This window comes from Prunus avium, chromosome 1, assembly GCF_965620075.1.
Source record: "Prunus avium chromosome 1, drPruAviu1.hap1.1, whole genome shotgun sequence".
Classification (NCBI taxonomy): Eukaryota; Viridiplantae; Streptophyta; class Magnoliopsida; order Rosales; family Rosaceae; genus Prunus; species Prunus avium.
Genome location: NC_142284.1, coordinates 44,134,021 through 44,159,351, shown reverse-complemented (window position 1 = coordinate 44,159,351; position 25,331 = coordinate 44,134,021). Strand labels below are relative to the sequence as shown.

The 25,331-nt window shown below is 37.6% G+C and overlaps 2 protein-coding genes across 2 annotated transcripts; both read right to left on the bottom strand.

Moving 5' to 3' along the window:
• Positions 1-6,487: 6,487 nt before the first annotated feature.
• Positions 6,488-10,858, bottom strand: LOC148297886 (uncharacterized). Its single transcript, XM_088254478.1, has 3 exons — positions 10,440-10,858; positions 7,308-8,161; positions 6,488-7,212 (listed from the first exon to the last, which is right to left on the bottom strand). The coding sequence occupies exons 2-3, from the start codon at positions 8,149-8,151 to the stop codon at positions 7,196-7,198; spliced, it is 861 nt and encodes a 286-aa protein (XP_088110604.1). The 5' UTR covers positions 8,152-8,161; positions 10,440-10,858; the 3' UTR covers positions 6,488-7,195.
• A 2,743-nt stretch (positions 10,859-13,601) lies between these two features.
• Positions 13,602-14,186, bottom strand: LOC148297885 (uncharacterized). Its single transcript, XM_088248803.1, has one exon. The coding sequence runs from the start codon at positions 14,184-14,186 to the stop codon at positions 13,602-13,604; it is 585 nt and encodes a 194-aa protein (XP_088104929.1).
• Between the last annotated feature and the right edge of the window lie 11,145 nt (positions 14,187-25,331).

Below are 25,331 nucleotides of genomic sequence, written 5' to 3'. Positions count from 1 at the left end.
CTACTGACATTTAGATGATCATTTTTGGAAAACATAAGTCCTTTTCTCGGTGCCAACTTTAAATATTTAAGAATTCATAGAACTGCATCCATATAGTCTTCACTTGGACAATGCATGAACTGACTAACAACACTTATAGCATATGCAATGTCAAGTCGAGTATGTGACAAGTAGATCAATCGTCGTACTAATCTTTGATATATTTCTTTGTTAATGGGTACTTTATCAAAATATTCTCCAAGGTGGTGATTCTGGATAATTGGAGTGTCCACGAGTTTACAATCTAGCATTCCATTTTCTGCCAATAAGTCTAGAAAATACTTTCTTTGAGAGAGAAATATGCCTTGATTCGATTGAGCAACTTCAATGCCCAAGAAGAATTTGAGTCCTCCGAGATCCTTCATCTCAAATTCTTTTGTCAAATAGTCTTATAGTTGTGAGATTTCCTGCTTATCATTCCCGGTGATAATCATATCATCAACATAGATTATTAGAGCCGTTACCTTTCATTTATGTTGTTTTAAGAACAGAGTATGGTCGAAGTTACTTTGCTTAAAACCATAGTTCTTCATTGCCAAGGTGAATTGCCCAAACCATGCCCGGGGAGATTGCTTCAATTCAATTCATACAATGTCTTTCGTAATCTGCACACCACATTAGAATGAGTAGATGTAGCATATGTAGGTGGGATATCCATGTATAATTCTTCTGTGAGCCCTCCATGCAAAAAGACATTCTTCACATCAAACTGGTGGAGAGTCTAGTCAAGATTTGTTGCAATGGACAATAACACTCTAACGGTGTTAAGTTTTGCAACATGGGCAAAGGTTTCTTCATAATCTATATCATAAGTCTGTGTGTATCCATTTGCCACAAGTCTTGCTTTGTAGCGTTCAATAAACCCATCGACATTGTGTTTCACAGTGAACACCCATCTGCATCCGACAGTCCTCTTCCCTTGAGGTAATTTTTCTAGTGTCCATGTTTGATTTTTTCTCTAAAGCCTTCATCTCTTCTTTCATTGCTTGAACCCATTTCGGATCCTTCAATACGTCAAGTCACTTTGATTGGAATGTGAATAGCAGATAACTGATGTACAAAGCCTTTGAGAGGTTCATACAGTTTTTTAGTAGAAACATAGTTTGCAATTGGATACTTTGATGCTTTGCCATTATCTGGAGAATACCGAGTTGGCGGTTTTCCATGGTTCTGTCTAATAGGTAATTGGTATCTAACAAAATCATCAACTAAATTAGTAGTTGTAGTCGAAGTACTTACCTCAGGATTATTCTCAGGAGATTTATCAGTGGGTACTGTGAAGTGAGAGGGGTCTTCATCACAATCATCGATGTAGTCGGAAAAAATATCTTGTTCACTGCTTCAAGGCTACCGATCGTTGGGTTCCTCGCGACCGGTGGTTTCTGGGCATGTTATATCTTCTAGATCACTGCTTAGAGGCGACCAGTTGCTGGACTCCGTATGACTGGTCGTTTTTAGGCAGGTTACGTTTCCTTGCTCACTGCTTCGAAACGACTGGTCGCTGGGCTCCGTGTGACCGGTCGTTTTTGGGCAAGTTATGTTTGTTTGCTCACTGCTTAGAAACAACCGGTCGTTCGGCTCCATGCGACCGGTCGTTTTGCTCTAGTCTTGAATTTCTTGCATTCCGAGAGTCTCCTTGCGCACCACTTCTCCTTGTTTCTCCCTTTGAGGTGGAGAGTTGGACTTTGGGTCATGGAAGAACATCTAAGACTCCATAAAAATGACATCCAAAGTGACATAGGTATAACGACTAGAGGGGTGATAACACCGATATCCCTTCTGATGAGCGGCATAACCCATAAAAACACATTGGAGTGCACATTGATTAAGTTTGCCACGTTGATTTTTGTAGAGGTAGACGAACGCCACGCAACCAAAGACTTGTGGCGGAAGCATCTGAACCGAGGACAAGGGCCCATCATGGGCAAGTGCCTGCAATGGAGTCCAGAAGTCCAAAACCTTGTAAGACATTCGGTTGATGAGGTAGATTGCCATGACTATAGCATCATCCCAATGGTGGCGAGGGACATGAGCTCCAATTAGAAGGGCACATGTTGTTTCAAGAAGATGTCAATTTTTTCATTCCGCAACACCATTCTATTGGGGGGGGGTCTGAGGACAAGTGGTCTCATGGATAATATCGTGCATTTGGAAGTAAGTCTGAAAGTCATGGTTTGTATATTCACCCCCATTGTCGGAGCGAAGGATCTGAATATTAGTAGAGAATTGGGTTTCAATTTGCTCATGAAACGACTGGAATATAGGAAACACATTAGTTTTATTTTTCATCATTAAGGGTCAGGTCATGCGGGTACAATCATCTACAAACGTGACAAACCACCAGAAGCCAGAAGTGTTGGTTTTAAAATATTTTTAAGAAGTTCATTTGAATATTAAACATGCATTTAATCAAATTAATCGCAGCGGAAGAATATGGTGGTTGTTTAAATTCAAAAACAAAACTTCTTCCAAGTATCTTAAGCCATGAACATTGATATGTTTTTCATAAATGAAAATTCAAGAGAAAGGATAAGATCTAATTACCCTTGAAGCAATTATATGAACCAAGTTGTGTTTTGGTCTTCTCTTGATGATTTTCCTTTGTTGATCTCCTCTTGATCTTTCTCCTCCTTGTGAGCCACAAAAGTATATGGCCTCTAAGTCTCCACACCAATGAAACCTTGAGATGAGAAGAGGTATCTTGAGAATACAAGGATGCTAGTACAAGATTCTCAAGATTGGTTTCAATCTAAACCCCTTTGAAAGAAGATTGTGTTTCACTCTTGAAAAACTCACAACTATCTCTCTTTGATCTCCCAAACCTCTTTGGTTGATGTTGGATTGTGTTTGTGTGTCAAATGAGCTTATAGAAACAATTCCCATACACATGCACTTAACCATTTTCGGCCAAACCCCATTGGGCTTCCAAAATTGGGCCTTATGACACTTAAACCATAATATTTAGGTGTCTTAAGCCCTTGGGCTTGATACCCAACCATTTGGGCTTCCCTCTAACTATTATCGAGGCCCAAATATATTTTTACACGTAGTAAATTATCCACATCAAATCAATCAAATTGATTTCCTCATTCTCATTTGTATTACTCAAAGTTAACCATTTAAGGTGTGCGATCCATTAGGTTCTAATTTAGCAAGGCAGTGGGAAAACATTAGAACTCTTTCTAACCAACTGGAATTAAAACCCCTTTTTAATTCTTCCTTTATTTTGGATTGATCACAATCAGTCCTAGGACTTCCACAAGCCAAGAGTGACATCTAGCAATATATCATGGCTACCCAAGCTAATTAGAATAGATGAAGAACCTATTCAGTTGGAATTGCAATGCAATACGGTCCTTCTCTTATACAATGTTTCCAATCATATTGTTAGGGTACGGATTGATAATGTCAAACCCCTAATATGATTAAACTCATATGATTCAATAGAACACAATTAAAAACCACTTTCTAAATCATGTTCAAGTACTTCGGCCGAAGATTCACTGAATCATATCTTGAAACATTCTCCTTTCTTTATCAAGGTAGAGATTCCTTATTGTACATTCACATGCCTCTATGATGAATTAAGAGATCCCAATAACACATAAGGAAAATCTTTTACGACTTGCCTTTGTGAGCTATCAAAGATCAATAACGCATCACAAGACAACCATGATGCCTCAGGTCTAAGGACTAATTTGCATTATTGCAACTATGAGTTCTCGTTTGACATATAGATAAATACTCCATACGAGAACTCCGGTTGATCGCGTTCAGTGTACTCATTCACTAATGAGCACCCACATACTTGTATTAGTGTCAACTACACAAATGGTTTGAGACCAACCATCCTCATCATTGAGCATACATAGTATGTGCCAATCTTGACGGTTTATCAATGCCCATTTGATAACCTTATGATTAGGAACATTTTGGGATACTACAGTTAGAGATTAAAGGTCTCCCGAATCTAAACTTCTTTAGATTACTTTATCTCTTATTTAGTACACCCTGGACTTTTGTTTCTTTACACGACATAAAAGATAACAAAATAATATTGCCCTTTATTTATCATATACGAAATGTATTCTAAGGAGATTACATCAAATGTATTGGCTCTTAGGGCACATTTCTAACAATCTCCCACTTGCACTAGAGCCATTTAGCCATGTATCTAATACCCATTTTCTCTGTATGTCTATCCAGTTGTGACTGTGACATAGGCTTAGTGAGTGGATCTGCTACGTTGTCTGCTGATGCAACCTTTAGGATGCACACATCACCATTCGAAATGAGTTCTCGAATCTTGTGGAATTTTCTTTCAATGTGTTTGGATCTCTGATGAGACCTTGGTTCCTTGGCTTGAGCTATCGCCCCATTATTGTCACAGTACAAAGGCACTGGTGACATTATGGTTGGAACCACATTTAGTTCGGTAATGAACTTTTTCATCCAAACAGCTTCCTTTGCCGCTTCTGAGGCAGCAATGTACTCAGCTTCAATGGTGGAGTCAGCCGTAACACTTTGTTTATAGCTTCTCCAACTAACAGCGCCTCCATTCAGAATGAAGACATACCCAGATGTGGATTTACGATCATCAACATCAGATGCGAAATCAGAATCGGTAAACGCTTCCACTTGTAACTCTGATGTTCCTCCATAAATAAGGAACATATCCTTAGTTCTTCGTAAGTATTTAAGGATACACTTAACGGCTCCCCAATGATCTAATCCTGGGTTTGACTGATATCTACTTGTTATACTAACATCATAACTAATATCCGGTCTTGTACAAACCATGGCATACATGAGACTCCCTATTGCTGATGCATAAGGGATTTTACTCATCTGCTGTATATCTTCAGGAGTTTTCGGACACATGTTCTTAGAAAGGTGAAGTCCATGTCTAACTGGAAGTAACCCTTTCTTAGATTGTTCCATATGAAATCTCTTTAGCACCTTATCTATATACAATGATTGAGATAATCCAATTATTCTCTTAGATCTATCACGATAAATCTTTATACCAAGTATATAAGATGCCTCCCCTAAATCTTTCATTGCGAATGATTTAGTGAGCCACAGCTTCACTGAAGATAGCATTCCTATATCGTTTCCAATAATCAGTATGTCATCTACATACAACACTAGGAATACTACCGAACTCCCACTGACCTTTTTGTACACACATTGGTCATCCATGTTTTGCATGAAGTCAAACGATTTGACAACTTCATCAAAGCGGATGTTCCAACTCCTAGAAGCTTGCTTCAACCCATAAATGGATTTATGTAGCTTGCATACCTTATGCTTATCAGCTGTAGAAATGAAGCCTTCAGGTTGATCCATGTATAGTTCTTCCTGAAGGTGGCCATTAAGAAAAGCCGTCTTCACATCCATTTGCCAAATCTCATAATCATGGTATGCAGCTATTGCAAGCAAAATCCGAATAGACTTTGTCATAGCAACAGGAGAGAAGGTTTCTTCATAGTCAATCCCTTCTCTCTGCTTGTAGCCCTTTGCTACTAGCCTTGCCTTGTAGGTTTCTATTTTCCCATCTGAGCCTATCTTCCTCTTAAAGATCCATTTATTTCCTATTGGTACAATACCAGAAGGCGGATCAACTAGAGTCCAGACTTGGTTGGTATACATAGAATCCATTTCGGATTTCATGGCTCCAAGCCATTTCTGTGAGTCAATGTCTGACATTGCCTCATTGTAGTTCGAAGGGTCTTCAATATCCTTACAATCACTTAGGAGATTTAACTCTCCTTCGTTTTCATGAAGGAAACCGTAATACCTCTCAGGCATTCTTCTAACCCTACTTGAACTACGCGGAGTTTGTGTCATATCAGTTTGTGGATCTGGGATTGCATTCAGTTCAGTGTTGATTTCTAGCTCTTTGGACAATTCCTTGAGTTCTATCTCATGTCCCCCTTTCCCATCAAGAGCGTATTCTCTTTCCAGGAAGGTAGCTGACCTTGCGACGAACACCTTTTGCTCGTCGATGTGATAGAAGTAATATCCCATAGTTTCCTTGGGATACCCGATAAATCTACACTTCACTGACCTTGCATCTAGTTTATCCACATCTTGTCTTTTGACATATACTGGACAACCCCAAATCTTGATATAACCAAGACTTGGTTTCTTCCCAAACCACATTTCGTATGGAGTTTGTGGAACAGATTTGGAAGGCACTCTATTTAACAAATGAATTGCTGTTTCAAGTGCATATCCCCAAAAGGATATAGGTAAATCAGTATAGCTCATCATGGAACGAACCATATCCATTAAGGTTCGATTTCTCCTTTCAGAAACCCCATTATGTTGTGGAGTCCCTGGTGGAGTCCATTGTGATAAGATGCCATGTTCCTTGAGGTAATCAAGAAACTCTGTGCTTAAGTTTTCACCTCCTCGATCAGATCTAAGGATTTTAATACTCTTGCCTGTTTGGTTTTCAACTTCATTTCTGAATTCCTGAAACTTTTCAAAAGATTCAGACTTATGCTTCATTAAGTATAAGTACCCGAACCTTGAATGATCATCAGTAAAGGTAATGAAGTATGAATAACCTCCCCTTGCGTTTGTAGACAAAGGTCCACAAACATCTGTGTGGATTAACCCCAACAACTCTGTAACTCTTTCTCCTTTTCCTGTAAAAGGAGACTTGGTCATTTTACCTTGTAGACAAGATTCACAAGTAGGCATAGGAGCAGGGTCTAAAGATCCAAGGCATCCATCTTTTGCCATCCGGTGAATCCTATCTTGGCCAATGTGTCCAAGTTTGAGGTGCCACAATTTAGTTGAGTTATCCACTTCTCTAGGCCTTTTAGGTCTAGGTGCATCTTTTTCTATACAGTTAATACTACCATTCATTTCTAAATGAAAAAGACCATCAATCAAATTTGCATAAGCAATAATTCGATTATTATGTGAAATAGAACAAAGTAGTTTGTCAAACAAAACAACAAATCCGTCTCTTAAAAGCATAGAGACAGATATTAAGTTCTTTACACAACCAGAAATGAAATAACAATTATTCAAATTCAGGGTCTCCCCGGAAGGTAGATTGAGACGATAGGTGCCTACAGCTTTGGCAGCTACCTTAGTGCCATTACCCACAGTTAGCACCATTTCTCCTTTTCCGAGTCTTCTACTTCCTACTAGTCCCTGCACACAATTGCAAATATGTTGACTAGCTCCTGAATCAACTATCCAGGTAGAAGTATTAACTGTAAAAACTGATTCAAGAACAAGAGTGTTACCTTCCGAAGGCTTGTTCTTTAAGCTTGCGAGGTAATCCTTGCAATTTCTCTTCCAATGTCCATCCTTTCCACAGTGAAAGCAAGTTCCTTTCGGTTCCTTGCCTTTCTTTGTTATTGTTCTTTCCTTGGGTTTTAGAAAACCTTTCTTCTTCTTTCCCTTATCCTTACCTTTCGGTTTGGATTTGGAAGAGGAGGAAGAACTCTTTTCAAACACCGCAACTGTCCCTTTCAGCCCTTTATCCTTTGAGATATTCTTTTCAGCTACTATAGCCATATTGAGTAGCTCAGATAAAGAACTTTCCATCTTTCCCATATTATAGTTCATAACAAATTGGGAAAAATCTGATGAGAGGGACGAAAGAAAAAAATCTTGTTGAACTTCAGCATTAAATGGACAATCCAATTTTTCTAATTTCTCAAGTAATGATATTATCTTGAGACCATGCTGATTAACCGGAGTCCCTCTTGTCATCTTTGTGTTGACAAGTTCACATATTGTATTGAATCGCAAGCTACGAGTAGCTTCACCATAAAGCTCATTAAGGTGAAGCAATATGGAAGCACAATCTTCCATATCTTCATGTTGTTTTAGTAGCTCATCATTCATGGATGCTAGTAAGTAACATTTACCTCTACTATCATCCTTGACATGCTTCTCATAAGCAGTTATTTCTTCCTGAGTAGCTTCTTCGTCAGGAGCAATATGTGGTGGGGCTTGTGTCAACACATAATCAATCTCATCCATTTTAAGGACAAGTTTCATTTTGCGAAGCCAACCCGGATAGTTCGTGCCATCAAGGATGTAATTGTTAAGTATCGATGAGATTGGGTTTTTAACGGCCATTTGAAAAATTCTGCAACAACGTAAACAAATTTTAGTTTAGATTAATCTTCTACCAAAAACTTAGGGTCTTTAAGTCATGATGGTAGCTCCCACTATTTTTGGCAAATTTCATATCCCTCTTGAAATCCGAGAGTTTCCGTTGAAACTCTTAGTGGGGATGGGAGTCTCATTTTCATATAGTTTTCCTCAACCTAACAGTTTGTTGGATTGCTATCTTACTAATGAGAGGATACTCTTATCCAATCACATCATTCATGTGAATACCCATCACTATGGCCTCTAGAGAACTAGACCTCAACCTAACAGTTTGTTGGTTTCGTTCGTCTTAGTTAAGTTATTCCCACCATGCTTGTGGGTATAGGGTTTCAAGCATGACCTCAACCTAACGATTTGTTGGCCACACTCGTTATCTATCCGCACTACATCAAGTATGTGTAATAGGCTTCCCTTGGATGGTTACAAGTACTGGATGTTGCCTCACTGAGGTACAACAAAGTGTAAATGTGCCACCCAATAAGAGACTACCACGGTGGAAGGCCACAAAATAGCATTCAAAATGCCATTTCGCTTATCAACTTAATATTGCTTTGAGGGTAGTTGAATTGGTCTCATTTTAATCCAATTTTAATCCTGTTAAAATTACCTATCTAATCTCATTAAATGGTTCCCAATGCAACATATTAGTAGCACATAATACTCCCACTAAATATTTTAGAAACCATTTGCTTAAGATAGCGAGAATACATGGTGCTACTAATTGGTTAATTATTGTCATTACCGAACATTCAAATTGCATTGGGCTTATAGGATGATTATGGACTTTCTTGTTGATCCAACACGAGCCACCATGTTGGATCATGGTCTTGGAAGGTGATTCATTTTAATTACGCGCGCATAAAAATAAATTAGGCATGAAAGCCATTTCAATATTACATAGCCAAATAAATTAGGCATGAAAGCCATTTCAATATTACATAGCCAATCAAAAATGAATACATATCCAATAAGCGGCCAATCACATAGCTCAATTGTTTGGTCTAAGTCCATAACCATCCTTTAATTATTTAAACGCTTTAAACAATTAAACTAGCAATGTAAATACATGCTCTTGGGTTGCATACATATGTGGGTTTAATTCAAGTGGTAACCATATTCAAAATAAATTTACCATGGAGTGAAAACGTTTTACTACAATAGCAAAAGTAATTGTGTAAATCTTTTGGACATAGTTACACTTATCATATATAGTAATTAGTTCCAAAACCATTCAACAATTAATAATGGATCCAAAGTTGATCCACTAGGGAGTGGGGTTAAAGCATACATTTGTATAATACAAAGTGGTGATCATGATTATTCCAACAAGGTGAATAATCATGAATGTGACTAGGTAGGCCAACCACACTCACCAAAGTAATCAAAAATAATTTTAGTGTGGTAGGAAAATAATTAGTGATATGAATAAATTGATCAACTTTTGCATTTTATATCAAATCACCAACATTTATACCTAGAAAGCCCCACACACTCACCAAAGTAATCTTATTAATTTTAGTGGTGGGTAAAAGTTTATTAAGTGGAAACATTTTTGAAAAACTTTTAATTTTATAATAAAACACCATCATCATCTTTTGACCTATTTTGGTGGAAAATTCCACTAAACACAATCATCAAAATTAGCCACCTAACTTATGGATCAAAAAGATCCCATAACAAGAACATCAAGAACACCAAGAACATGCATATGAACTTATATGAATGTTCATGCTATTTCCGGAAAAATCCATATTCCATTTTAACCATCTCATGCTCTTAATATCATATATTTCATGAAGTTAAAATCATGGGGGTTTTAATGCAACTATGCTCTAATGTTCATACATACATATATGCATTCAAAGAGAGCATCAATCATCAAAACACAAATCCGGAAATTCAAAATCCCAAACAACCCCTTTCACTCCATTTGATTTTTATTCAATCAAATCAAAATAAATCAAGTATAACTATTATACTTTTAAATGAATTCACAACCCACATATGCATCTCTAAACCCTAGAAACATATCAAGTTCATGACCTATGGCTCTGATACCAATTGTTGGTTTTAAAATATTTTTAAGAAGTTCATTTGAATATTAAACATGCATTTAATCAAATTAATCGCAGCGGAAGAATATGGTGGTTGTTTAAATTCAAAAACAAAACTTCTTCCAAGTATCTTAAGCCATGAACATTGATATGTTTTTCATAAATGAAAATTCAAGAGAAAGGATAAGATCTAATTACCCTTGAAGCAATTATATGAACCAAGTTGTGTTTTGGTCTTCTCTTGATGATTTTCCTTTGTTGATCTCCTCTTGATCTTTCTCCTCCTTGTGAGCCACAAAAGTATATGGCCTCTAAGTCTCCACACCAATGAAACCTTGAGATGAGAAGAGGTATCTTGAGAATACAAGGATGCTAGTACAAGATTCTCAAGATTGGTTTCAATCTAAACCCCTTTGAAAGAAGATTGTGTTTCACTCTTGAAAAACTCACAACTATCTCTCTTTGATCTCCCAAACCTCTTTGGTTGATGTTGGATTGTGTTTGTGTGTCAAATGAGCTTATAGAAACAATTCCCATACACATGCACTTAACCATTTTCGGCCAAACCCCATTGGGCTTCCAAAATTGGGCCTTATGACACTTAAACCATAATATTTAGGTGTCTTAAGCCCTTGGGCTTGATACCCAACCATTTGGGCTTCCCTCTAACTATTATCGAGGCCCAAATATATTTTTACACGTAGTAAATTATCCACATCAAATCAATCAAATTGATTTCCTCATTCTCATTTGTATTACTCAAAGTTAACCATTTAAGGTGTGCGATCCATTAGGTTCTAATTTAGCAAGGCAGTGGGAAAACATTAGAACTCTTTCTAACCAACTGGAATTAAAACCCCTTTTTAATTCTTCCTTTATTTTGGATTGATCACAATCAGTCCTAGGACTTCCACAAGCCAAGAGTGACATCTAGCAATATATCATGGCTACCCAAGCTAATTAGAATAGATGAAGAACCTATTCAGTTGGAATTGCAATGCAATACGGTCCTTCTCTTATACAATGTTTCCAATCATATTGTTAGGGTACGGATTGATAATGTCAAACCCCTAATATGATTAAACTCATATGATTCAATAGAACACAATTAAAAACCACTTTCTAAATCATGTTCAAGTACTTCGGCCGAAGATTCACTGAATCATATCTTGAAACATTCTCCTTTCTTTATCAAGGTAGAGATTCCTTATTGTACATTCACATGCCTCTATGATGAATTAAGAGATCCCAATAACACATAAGGAAAATCTTTTACGACTTGCCTTTGTGAGCTATCAAAGATCAATAACGCATCACAAGACAACCATGATGCCTCAGGTCTAAGGACTAATTTGCATTATTGCAACTATGAGTTCTCGTTTGACATATAGATAAATACTCCATACGAGAACTCCGGTTGATCGCGTTCAGTGTACTCATTCACTAATGAGCACCCACATACTTGTATTAGTGTCAACTACACAAATGGTTTGAGACCAACCATCCTCATCATTGAGCATACATAGTATGTGCCAATCTTGACGGTTTATCAATGCCCATTTGATAACCTTATGATTAGGAACATTTTGGGATACTACAGTTAGAGATTAAAGGTCTCCCGAATCTAAACTTCTTTAGATTACTTTATCTCTTATTTAGTACACCCTGGACTTTTGTTTCTTTACACGACATAAAAGATAACAAAATAATATTGCCCTTTATTTATCATATACGAAATGTATTCTAAGGAGATTACATCAAATGTATTGGCTCTTAGGGCACATTTCTAACAAGAAGTAGTAGAGATAGGCGAATGGCCCCATAAAAACACATTGGAGCGCACATTGATTAAGTTTGCCACGTTGATTTTTATAGAGGTAGAATAACGCCACGCAACCAAAGACTTGTGGCGGAAGCATCTGAATCGAAGACAAGGGCCCATGATGGGCAAGTGCCTGCAATGGAGTCCGGAAGTCCAAAACCTTGGAAGACATTCGGTTGATGAGGTAGATTGCCATGACTATAGCATCATCCCAATGGTGGCGAGGGACATGAGCTCCAATTAGAAGGGCACATGTTGTTTCAAGAAGATGTCAATTTTTTCATTCCGCAACACCATTCTATTGGGGGGGGGTCTGAGGACAAGTGGTCTCATGGATAATATCGTGCATTTGGAAGTAAGTCTGAAAGTCATGGTTTGTATATTCACCCCCATTGTCGGAGCGAAGGATCTGAATATTAGTAGAGAATTGGGTTTCAATTTGCTCATGAAACGACTGGAATATAGGAAACACATTAGTTTTATTTTTCATCATTAAGGGTCAAGTCATGCGGGTACAATCATCTACAAACGTGACAAACCACCAGAAGCCAGAAGTAGTAGAGATAAGCGAATGGCCCCAAACATCAGAATGGATCAAAGCAAATGGAGTAACACTTGTATTCACACTTAAGGGATAAGAGACTCTATGGATCTTGGCTAAGATACAAGTATCATATTGGAAATCAATAGTACAAGAACCCAAAAACAAATCCAGAAATAAATGTCGCATATAGCCAAAAGATGGATGCCCCAAACGTCGATGCCATAGCTAAAGTTACTGGTCCTTCTGAGCTGATGAGTGCTTCACACTATATGCTTTTTCTATGCTGAAGTCATCCACATAGTACAACCCCCCCTTTTAGTACCACGACCAATGATCTCCTTGGTGAGAATATCCTAAAATAAACAGAAGTTGGGATAAATGAGTACACATCAATTTAGTTGCTTAGTAGCTTGGCTAACATACATCAATTTATTAGACAATGATGGAACAAGCAAAGTATTTGGAAGAGAAAGAGATGGAGAAAGGGCAATGGTTCTAGCGCCGATCATAGGGGAAGTGACACTATTTGCGTTGGCAATACTGTTCGTTGTGGTGTACTCAGAAAATCAATTGGATCAAACGTCATATGGTCAGTTGCTCCTAAATCAATAATCCAACCAGTAGAGTCACTTGTATAAGATGTATGAAACACATATCCGTAGTTACTTGAGTCACTGAGAGTCTGGGAGCTATTTTCTGGTGTTGGGGTAGATCCTACATGAGGAACTAAAGTCAGCGGAGGATCCGTAGTGACAAGGGCAACACAGCCTGATCCTCAAGCAAGTTTACGAGCCTTGAGACCCTTCCACTAGTCTGGATAGCCATGCAATTTAAAACAGGTTTCTCGGGTATGCTTCGAGTTCCCGCAATGAGTACAACTACTTCCATCTGTGAGAGCCTTCAGTCGAGAAGGTGGAGTAGTCCTGTTGGCAAATGGCTGCATCTGAAGAGGAGCTGCAACTGGGGAATTAAATGTTGGACATGGGCGAGATGGTTAGTGTGTTCCTTTTGTTGCCAATCCTACTCCAGTTGGCATTAGGGTTCTTAACATCACAGCTTGTCGGATATCCTCTCGTCGAACATGTGCATAAGCCTGCACCACTGTAGGCAGACTCATCTGGAGCACGTCACTTCGAGCTTTATCCAATCGATCATCCAAGTTATCCAAAAAGATGTAACCTCGATCTTCTTTGATGATATCATTGAATTTCTTGATATTAGAAACATACTCCATCATGTTCGGACGACGAAAATCAATCTCTCTCCATAAGCCTTGGAGATCATTGTAGTAAGTTTTAATCGAACTACCCGTTTGTTGCATACGGCATATTTTCCTTTTGAGATCATACACCTGAGATGTGTCAGTGCCATCAAAGTAAGTTGTAGCAATCACATCCCATGCTTCTTTTGCTATTGGAAGTCGAATAAAGTTGCCAATTAATCTTGGTTCAAGAGAATTGATTAGCCATCCTTTCACAATCGCATTCTCTGTTCGCCAACGGTTGAATGTCGAGTCTGTCTGAAAAGGTGCTGAGAGTTCCCCCAATGAGATATCCCAGCTTGTCTTTGCCAGCAACATACATCTTAATAACTTGAGACCATAAGCCATAGTTGGAGCCATCCAACTTAATGCCAATTTGTGCACTAGAGGTTTCATAGGTAATAGTCGGGGTTGGAGTCGAAGTTGATGTCGGTACTTGTGTCTTCATGAACTTAGCCATTTGAGCAGCAAATTCGGTGAAGGTAGGTTAAGAATGAGTAGCAAGATCAGTGGTGCTACTTCCAGGATGGAAGAAGTCATCTTCCCCCATGACAGCAACAAAGATTCAAGGCTAGAGTCAGCAAGATCACTATTCTGATACCATGTCAAAATCTGGAAAATATAGAGAGAATGAGAACAACACAAACATTTTTTGATTTCTTCAACTTAGCTACTGTGTATTACTTACAACACATTTATAACTACAAACTACGAAACAAGGCTTCCATGAAACAAGGTCTCCATGAGACAAGGAGAGAAAGTCCTCCATAAAACAAGGTTTTGTGTCTTACTAGAAGACAACTAATAGAAGACAGGTTACCTAACTAACACCTAATATAGCTATGATAGCTGCTAACAGCAACCACTCTCATATCCTAGTATGAGGAGTGGTTGAAGATCTCTTCTAGACTAGATTTAAGGAAATATGATCCCCTTCTTCCCCTATAAATACCTTTCACCTACGTTGAGACAAATGTAATAATTTCATCTTTCCAAAAAAAAACTCTACTCATTCACTCCCCAAGAATATCAGTTCAGCCCCTAACTTAGGACTTTGAGGGGATTTGGCTGGTACGACACCGGTCCCCCTATTTTTTTTTATAGTCTCTTGTTGTTTAGAGGGTGCATGTTTTGAAGAAGCAGAGGAAGGACCTTCCCACTTGGATAGTTAGTCGAGGGCCGTCTGTTATTCTAAACATAATATCAAAATAGTATATGAAGAAAGGTTTCTGGTTTCAATTTCATTGTATTTCTTTGTATAACTTACAACAGAATTTATACAAGGAGAAAGCTTGCTATTCAAGCTCAATATTAATTACAAGTAGGTAGATGGTAGCTGGTCTTGAGCTCCTAATCCTGGAGATTTGCAGTAACAACTTCCCTAAGTAAGACCAACCTAATTAATGTAGCCACCTCATTAATGCAGCCAACCTCATTAATGCTACTAGCTAACAAACTAGTTAACACTCCCTCTCAAGTTGGTGCAAAGATATCATGCATGCCCAACTTGTCAAGTGAGTAATACCAAACTTTACTGGATATGACCATTGTCAGAATATCAGCAAGTTGATTTTCTAAGTTCATGAATGGAAATTTAATCACACCATTTTCCAATTTTTCTTTGATGAAGTGTCGGTCAACTTCAACATGCTTAGTACAGTAATGTTGTATCAGATTGTGTGCTATCTCAATAGCAGCTTTATTGTCACAATACAGGTTTATGGTTTCCATCTATTTCAATCCAAGATCTTTCAGTAATCTTCGTAAGCAGAGCAATTCACACACTCCTTGAGTCATTCCCCTAAACTCAGCTTCAGCACTTGATCTAGCCACAACCTTTTGTTTCTTACTTCTCCAAGTAACTAAGTTGTCACCCACAAATGTAAAATATCCAGAAGTATAATATCTATCTGTGATAGAACCTGCCCAATCGGCATATGTGTATCATTTTACATTCATGTGTGTATGTTTGGAGAACATTAACCTTTTGTCAGGGGCAGTCTTCAAGTATCTCATTATTCGCATTACTCCATTCATGTGTGCTTCACTTGGTTCATGCATGAATTGACTTACCACATTTACAGCATAGGTTATGTCCGGGCATGTGTGAGATAGATAAATTAGTCATCCAACTAATCTTTGATACCTTTCTTTATCAGTAGGTACCTGATTCGGATACATCCCCAATTTGCGGTTTTGTTCGATGGGGGTGTCTGCTTGTTGCGTAGATTTAGCTCCACCAAAATGGATTAAGCTGCATCCTCAACTTGTGATACTCGCAAGTGCACGAACCGTTGGTAGTATAGCATATGTAAGTGCGAGGTCGATTCCACAGGGATTGGTGATTGAATGATCCAATTTAGTTTCCCTACACAAAATAGAAACAAAAACAAAGAACATAAAACAAGGAAGAAAGAAATAAGTAACTCAAGCAAATAAGTTCCCAAGTTCAATTTAGATTAATGGATTGATTCTAGCTAAAGTATGATTAAGCCATGGTGTGTGGTCATAACCTTGTGTTCCTAATTCCCTAATTTGATCATTTGTTGTCTAACCTAAAATTAAGCATTAGGAACCCATTAAGCATAGAAGAACATTTTAAACAACCAAGTACGTATCTAATCCCTGTTGTCGAATGTCCATACATACTCTTCCTATTCATAGTTCAATTCGAATTAAAGCATGGTGTATACTCTTAATTCAAACCAAGATAGCTAACATGCAAGCCTAAATGGTGATCAATCATTCAAACTAGCATATTAACTTATAAGCATAATGAATAAGAACAAAAACCATAATTGAAACTTGGAAACTAATTCAACTTGAAAACTTAAGAAAAGAATTTACATAACAAAGAAAAATAAATTACAACTAAGAAAACATTAAGGAAACTAAGAGAACTTTGAGGAAGAAAGGAAGTGTTTGAGAACTTTGAGGAGGGAGAAGAAAGTGTTTGGGAACTTTAGAGAATTTTGGAAGAACATGTGTTTGAGAGCTTTGAGGATTTTGGAAGGGAATGTGTTTAAGACATGGGGAATTTGGAAGAGAGTGTTTGAGAACTTGGAGGATTTGGAGAAGAAAGTAGAGAGGTGTTTTGAGAGCTTTGTGGATTTTGGAAGAGAGTGTTTAGGAACTTTGAGAATTTGGAAGAGAGTGGTGTTGTGTGGATTTCAGCTGCACCAAAATGGATTCAGTTGCATCCTCAACTTGTGATACTCGCAAGTGCACGAGCCGTTTGGTAGTATAGCATATGTAAGTGCGAGGTCGATCCCACGAGGATTGGTGATTGAATGATCCAATTCATTTTCCCTACACAAAACAGAAATGAAAAAGAAAGGAAATAAATAAAACAAGGAAGAAAGAAAATAACTAACTCAAGTAGATAAGTTCCCAAGTTCAATTAGATTAATGGATTGATTCTAGCTAAAGTATGATTAAGCCATGGTGTGTGGTCATAACCTTGTGTTCCTAATTCCCTAATTTGATCATTTGTTGTCTAACCTAAAATTAAGCATTAGGAACCCATTAAGCATAGAAGAACAATTTAAACAACCAAGCATGTATCTAATCCCTGTTGTCGAATGTCCATACATACTCTTCCTATTCATAGTTCAATTCGAATTAAAGCATGGTGTCTACTCTTAATTCAAACCAAGATAGCTAACATGCAAGCCTAAATGGTGATCAATCATTCAAACTAGCATATTAACTTATAAGCATAATGAATAAGAACAAAAACCATAATTGAAACTTGGAAACTTATCAAACTTGAATACTTAAGAAAGAATGTACATTACAAGAAAAATAAATTACAACTAAGAAAACATTAAAGAGAGACTAAGAGAACTTTGAGGAAGAAAGGAGAAGTGTTTGGGAAAAGTGTTTGAGGACATGGAGGCTTTTTGGAGAAGAAAGTAGAAGTAGAGAGTTGTTTGAGAAAGTGTTTGGAGAACATGGAGAATGTTTGTGAACTTGGAGACTTTGGGAACTTAGGGAGTGGAGAGAAAGGTGTTTGTGAAGTGTTTGAGACATGGAGACTTTTGGAAGAGAAGGGAAATGTGTTTGGGAAATTTGGAGAAGGGAGGAGAAGTGTTTGGAGAACTTTAGAGATGGGAGAAGTGTTTGAGAGATTTGGAGAAGAAAATTTAGTAGAATGATCTTATTACAACAATTGAGAACTACAAAGGAAACTAAGAGAATTTGAGGGAGAGAAGGGAAGGGAGCTCTAGAGAAGTGTTTGAGAGCTCCCCCCCTTGGGGTGTGTTTACAAGCTTGGGAAACCTCACTATATATAGGCCTAAGGAAGCTGAAAATCTGAATTAAGTATGGCTAATGCATACAACACTTGTTTTATAAAATCTAAAATGGTTGATGCACTTCACTAATGCATACAACACTTGCATTATAAAATCTGAAATGGTTGATGCACTTCACTAATAAATCCCACCAGCAGCCCTAGCTCATCTTCATGTCACCATGACCAAGCTTCCAACCAGAAATAATAGCTCATCCTGAGGTCAGCATGACCAGAAACTTCAAGGGCTTACGAATTGGGCTTCCCTTAAGCAAATTAAGACTTTAAGCACTCAAACTTGAAGTTCAGAATGTCTTCTTTCCAGCCATATATCATTTGGGCCAATCCAAGGTCGGAGGAGGAAGTTAAGGCCAAAACAAATTGCTAACTCATTTTGCGCGCTGATAAAATCCATCCTGAGCATGGCTCTGTGTTTGCTAGGTAACAGACTCCACAATTATCCAATGGGGCTGAATTTCGGATATGTTATAGTATACACCCATTGGAACAACTTTCATGAAGAATGTGGCCTCATCCGAGCTATGTAGATTGCTGAAACAAAGCTTGCAATATGACCTACGAAACTGGGCTGGCAGGGGACTGTAGCCAAAATTGAGTTTGTCTTTAAGCTCTTCATCCATTCATCCAAATTAGGCCCTAACATGCATGGATTGCATCATTTACTATCCAAAGCCCTCATTATTACCTAAAGCTCAATGAACTGAAAGATAAACACAAAAAGGATTAAAAGCACAAGTTTAACTCAAAAACATAACCAAATCATAAGCTAGAAGGGTACAAAATGATATACAATTATGAACCGATCAAATACCCCCAAACCTAGATTTTGCTAGTCCTCGAGCAAAACAACACAAAACAAAGTTAAAAACAAAACAAGAAGTTAACTAGACCACTTTCGTAGGTAACTCGATTGCATTGAGCGAATGCAACAAGCCTTTAAACCTCTAGGCATCCCTAGTAGGAGGAGTTGTGTCTCCTGAGGGTTTAACAGTTACGATACCCACAAACGTTTTTCTAACTCTACAAAACAAAATGGTTAGAAAACTTATTAGATTTGTTAGTTCTTAAGCAAAACCAAAACCAAAAACAAACATAAAAATAAAAACAAAACACAAAACACAAAAAAACAAAAAAAACAAAATCAAAATAAAAACTCAAAACAATCTTTCCGAACATTTTGTGAAGAGAAATGACTCATGCACATGACTTAAACGTTTTGACAATAAAAGCTCAATTTTAGACATTATTCACAAAGCGGCAAAGTTCAAAACACAATATGCTCAAAGTGTAGTAGTGTGATAGCCAAATGCAACAAATTCCCCAATCTTAGTTTCCACACAATTTCAAAAATCATACCAAGCACAAATGCAACTTCAAATCTCACCAAAGTTGTCCTCTCACAAATGAATCATTCGGAAGAGGGCTACAATGCAATACTCAGTTATAAACATGAGGTTAGAGTTAAACCATAAGGACTTAACTCGAAATAAAAAGATGAAGGACTTGCATTAATATGATCTCAAGAAGGATGCCAAACACTTAAAAGTAGAAAAATGAATGCAATTCAACCACATGACATTTAAGATCAATTTAGGTCTTTAGCATAGGTTGTAATGGGGCCAAGGGTGTAAGGTGAGTAAGAAATGAAGGGTATGGATAAAACAAAGTCCAAGAAACTCAAAATATAAGAGCATAAAACAATTGTTTACAAGACTTCGAATCATCACGATTAGATTTTTTCTTTTACGAGATCAAAACTCCTTATACCTTCATTTACAATGATTCATACTCCTTTCCTTAAACACCAATTTATTTTGAAGGCCCAAAAATGAAACCCAAAAATGAAATTTCATTCAACCACCACTTAATCACAACTTTTCTCTTTTCTTTCACCAATTGTGTGATTTTTTTTTTTCCTTCAAAATGTAACACCAATTCCTAAACTTAGTATGAAAAACACATCCCAATTAAAGCTCATGAGTTCCTTAGAAAGGTAAATATTTGTTTTTCAGGCTAAGGCGAGGAAATATAATTGGTAAATGAAAGAAAAGGTTTACATGTAGGCTCAAAATGGTTAACAATGGAAAATCATGCTTAAGCATGCATAAGGTTAGCTTGAAAGGTACAAACGATCCAAAGAGGGCCTAATATCATTTCTTAAATGTCATGAAATCGAATTGCAAAAGAATGAATGACTTTTAAGTATTCAACCAAATCAATGAATAATGAGATCAAACAACAACTTTGATGACAAGAAAATAAGAGTATGTGTATAACACTCATGAAATGAAGCACAAGGCTCAAAAGCTCACATTTATGGTTATATAAGTCTAATTTATGCTTGATACAATTCTTTGGGTCATGCAAATCCTTTAATTGGAGAATTATGAAACAAATGGCAAGTGCAAAGAAGGTTTCGAACATATCATGCTAGAACGATGCCAAATTAATCAATTAATTAATTAATTTTTTTTTACAATAAAAATTTACAAGGAAAAAAAAAAAAAAAAAAAAAAAAATCAATTTTCATTTAAGCCATGCAAACATTTATCACAATCTCATCAAATGTGTTCGGAAAGTGACTAAACAAAACAAGATTCAAAACAAGAATTTTTTTTTTTTTTTTTTTTTTAAATTTTAAGAAAAACCAAGTTTACTTGCTAAACTCCAATACCCCCAAACCTAGAAATGAGCATTGTCCTCAATGTTTAAAAGTTAGCCACAAACAATGCCATAACAAGAAATGAAAGGTACTAAAGTAAATATAAATCACAAAACACACTTGAATTAAAATACACAAATAAAATAAAATAAAATAAATAAAAATAAAAATTACAAAACAAACAAACAAACAAATAAATAAATAACAAAACAGTAAAACACTCAAAACAGTAAGCCCTAAACAGACAGTCTTACGCAAACTAAAACCCAAACGTTTGAAAGCCCAACCCCAAAGAAAGTTAACTCACTTTGAAACCAAAACAATGGTGAAAACCCGACCCACAATGAAATCCAAAGCCCACACGTTTTAATTTTAATTTTTTCTTAAAAAGATAAAACGTGAATTATGAGCGCAAAGCGGGATTTCTAAAAAGAGGGAATGTGGTCCCTGATGTCGTCTCATGGATAGTCATGGGCAGACTGAGCGAGACACGTGTTGACAGATAGAAGCGCCGCAGATTTCACAAGCAGAAATTACGGGCTCATGGAAAGGCGCGAAGGCTTTACTGAACGCGTCCGTTCAGAAAAGACATGTCGTGATAAATGAGTTGGGTATGGTTGGAAAGCGAGAAGGTTGTGGGACTCGAGGAATGCTGGAGATTCAGAAATGCTTAGACGCTGCAATGGCTAGGGTTTGTCAAAGACTATGTATATAAGAAGGAAAAAGATGGGGATAAAAACAAAACCACAAACTCATAAACACAAAAGAGAAAAGAAGAAAAAAAAAATCAGAAATCAAATGGCCTCATCCTACCCATTTTCGTTGGATCTCAACCTAGCTCCACCGACTCAGACACGAGGCCAAGCAGCGGCACCAGTATGGATGCCCTACTTTGCTTCCGCACGGGGGCCTGTGACAGTAACTGACTCAATACTCCTGGACAACGATGTTGCCATTGGAGTGGGCAGAAATCTGGTGACTCCTAAAGATATACGTGTTCTGGGGACAAGGGATGACAACCGGGTCGTGAGCGATGCCCTGGCACTGAGCGTGCAGAGTACGGCAACAGTCGCAAGTTTGGGTCATCGCCTACTTGCGAAGTCCCATGAGGTAGAGGTGCTGAAAGCTCAGTTGGCGGCGGAGCGAAGTATGGTTGAAGATTGTCAAAGTGCTATAAAGAGCTTAAAAAGGGAGAGGTCAAGGATAGTGGAGGTGAATCGACACCAGCTAGAAGTATTGCGGGACGAGAATAAAAACCTATCAAAGATGGTAGAGTTGTATTCTCGCGACATGCGAAAGCAGCTGGAAGACCTAGACCGACCGGGTAAACGCAAACAAGCAGATCGCGAGAGTAGTTACGCTCAAGCTAAGATTGCGATCTTTGGGAGCCCAAGTGATGAGCCCCAAGAAGCTGTGCGTGAAGCCCCGGAAGAGGACAGCCAGAGGGCCAAACTCAAAGCTCCAATGGTCGAGACACCAAGCACCGAGAAGAAATGATTTCCTACCGCATTATTGTTGTTTTTATTTTATTTTGTTGTTTTTGTATTTTCGTTATTTTGTTTCGGAAATAAAAGAGTAAGGTTGCAGAAAGAAAAAGAAAAAGAAAAAGAAAACAAAGACGACAAACGGAAAAGAAAACACATTTCCCTAACTAAAATAAGATAAAGATGATAGCCGAAAGGGAAAAGCAAAAACACAAAGCTCTAGAAAATGAAAGTAACGGGCAAAAACATTAAACACCAGAAAACACGGAAAAAAGAAAAGTAAAGTGAAAGTAAAGGTGCTCCCCGTTGAAGCGATTAGGTCGAGCATGCCCGGGAAATCCGAAATGGTGTTGGCTCTCTCTCATCAGCATATGTCTATTTAAACCACACCTCTGCAAGCGGATGATACCCAGCATTTCTTCCTGCAAACTCAAGGAAAAACATCAAAAAATTCAGAAGCAAAACAAATGGCATCCTCATGCACTCACCTTGATGATCTCAACCTTGAGCTCTCACTTGCACCACCGAATGCCCAGACAAGGGCTCCTCCAACTCCTGTCTTCCCAAACTCCACATATCATCACGGCACGGCCTCAAACTTTGCTGAGGCAATACCGCACTTTTCTGAGGCACTGTCGAACAGAGCAGTGCTGCTAGGAGGCATGATTAGCAGCAAGCTCACTCCGACAGATCATCTGCATGTGGCACAGAGGTCTGATAAGGCAGCGGTAGAGGAGTCCCACAATTTAACCGTGCTCCACGCGGTCTCCGCTACCAATTTGGGCATGCGATTACTGGCGAGGACAAGGGAGTGTGCCGCGATGAGCGAGGAAATAGCTTCCTTGAAGGCTATGGTGGCGGACTTGCAGAAGCGGCTCTACTGTGCCAATCAGCACGTGGAAGTACTGCAGAGAAAAAATGAGGACCATGTGGAGCTGCTGCAGATTCTACAAGTGCGAGAAAATAGAGGCAAGCCATGATGATGATGGAGATGAAGAAGATGATGAAGAAGATGATGATGATGATGTTTTTTTTTTTTTTTTTTTTTTAAAAAAAAAATTTTTTTTAGTTTTTTTTTTTAGTTTTTTTGTTTTTTTTTTGTGTTTTTTTTTTTTTTTTATGCAATGTTTGAAATATAAAAATAAAAAATAAAAAAAATGTTTTAACACTCAGAAATAAACTAACTAACCATACCACGTAAATAAATAAACTAACATAACAAAACAAAAACAGAAACAAAACAAAAACAAAGACTCAACAGAAAAGAAAACAAAGAAAATAAAGAAAACTTAATTTAAAAACACACGAATATACAAGCAACTCACGGATGACCAGTTAAGGGCCTCAGAAAACACAGCCAGGGGATCCGGGAAGGTTGGAGGGGTCACAATGGTCCCGCTTAAAACCCAAACTTCTTAGACACCGAAGGTGTCGCCTAAAGAACTCCTAGACACTGTATTAACGGAAGTGCTCACTGGGGTTACCATAAGTCGGCTCATATGAAAAATCTTTTTTTTTTAATTTAAAATTTTTAAGATAAGAAACAAAAACACATTAAGATAAAATGAAACAACAAACCACAAACAAAAATGAACTAAGTACTGTAAACAAATTCAAACAAACAACATAAATTGTTGTACTAAAGGAAACAAACCAAGAAACCAAAGAAAAAAAACAAACAGCACTTTCTATCACCCGTTTATCACCATTTGGACAGATTCGTTTCTATGTTTTTCAGCTTCGACCTCTGTTCAGTTTTTAGGCTATAACTTTCCAACCGTAAGTCCAAATTTTACGTTCTTTATATGGTTGGATTCAGCATAGAAAAACAAAGAACTCCACGCGGACCAAAAGGCAAAAACAACTACGAAAATAAACAGAATTCAAAGAAGAGAAAGGATTGAAATGCTCCCCCTTGAAGCGATTAGCTGGAGAGTGGTTGGCCATAGCAGCTGGAGGTCGACTTCTCCGCTACTCCATACTCCATGTCTCTATGGATTGGGTTGTCTCCTCTCTCTCCCTCTTTCTTATTGAGCTACTTCAGAAATGCTTAAAGAAAGACAAGGAAACTTGAAACAGATTTTTAGATTTATTGGATTAGGAAACCATAACTTAAATGAAAAGGATAAACTAAACTAAAACATCAAGATTAGGGATCTTGGCCACAAACATCTAATTCCATGCTTCAAAGTAACAAGCACCAATGGGTTGTGTAAGCTGGGACTTAAACCCAGTTCTCTTGCTTGTTGGGCAATTGTCCTTTTCTGTTGGACTACAAACACAACTTGTCCATCAATGGCATTAACTTTAAAACAAGAAATTGTCTAGAAAAACATGAAACTGAAAAATAAAAATAAAACAAGGGAAAAGAAATAGAACCAAACTATGTTGCCAATCCCCGGCAACGGCGCCAAAAACTTGTTGTGTGGATTTCAGCTGCACCAAAATGGATTCAGTTGCATCCTCAACTTGTGATACTCGCAAGTGCACGAGCCGTTTGGTAGTATAGCATATGTAAGTGCGAGGTCGATCCCACGAGGATTGGTGATTGAATGATCCAATTCATTTTCCCTACACAAAACAGAAATGAAAAAGAAAGGAAATAAATAAAACAAGGAAGAAAGAAAATAACTAACTCAAGTAGATAAGTTCCCAAGTTCAATTAGATTAATGGATTGATTCTAGCTAAAGTATGATTAAGCCATGGTGTGTGGTCATAACCTTGTGTTCCTAATTCCCTAATTTGATCATTTGTTGTCTAACCTAAAATTAAGCATTAGGAACCCATTAAGCATAGAAGAACAATTTAAACAACCAAGCATGTATCTAATCCCTGTTGTCGAATGTCCATACATACTCTTCCTATTCATAGTTCAATTCGAATTAAAGCATGGTGTCTACTCTTAATTCAAACCAAGATAGCTAACATGCAAGCCTAAATGGTGATCAATCATTCAAACTAGCATATTAACTTATAAGCATAATGAATAAGAACAAAAACC

Excerpts from the sequence above, each read along its gene's own strand:
- LOC148297886 (XM_088254478.1), bottom strand. The coding sequence starts at position 8,151 with ATGGCCGTTAAAAACCCAATCTCATCGATACTTAACAATTACATCCTT.
- LOC148297885 (XM_088248803.1), bottom strand. The coding sequence starts at position 14,186 with ATGTTGCTGGCAAAGACAAGCTGGGATATCTCATTGGGGGAACTCTCA.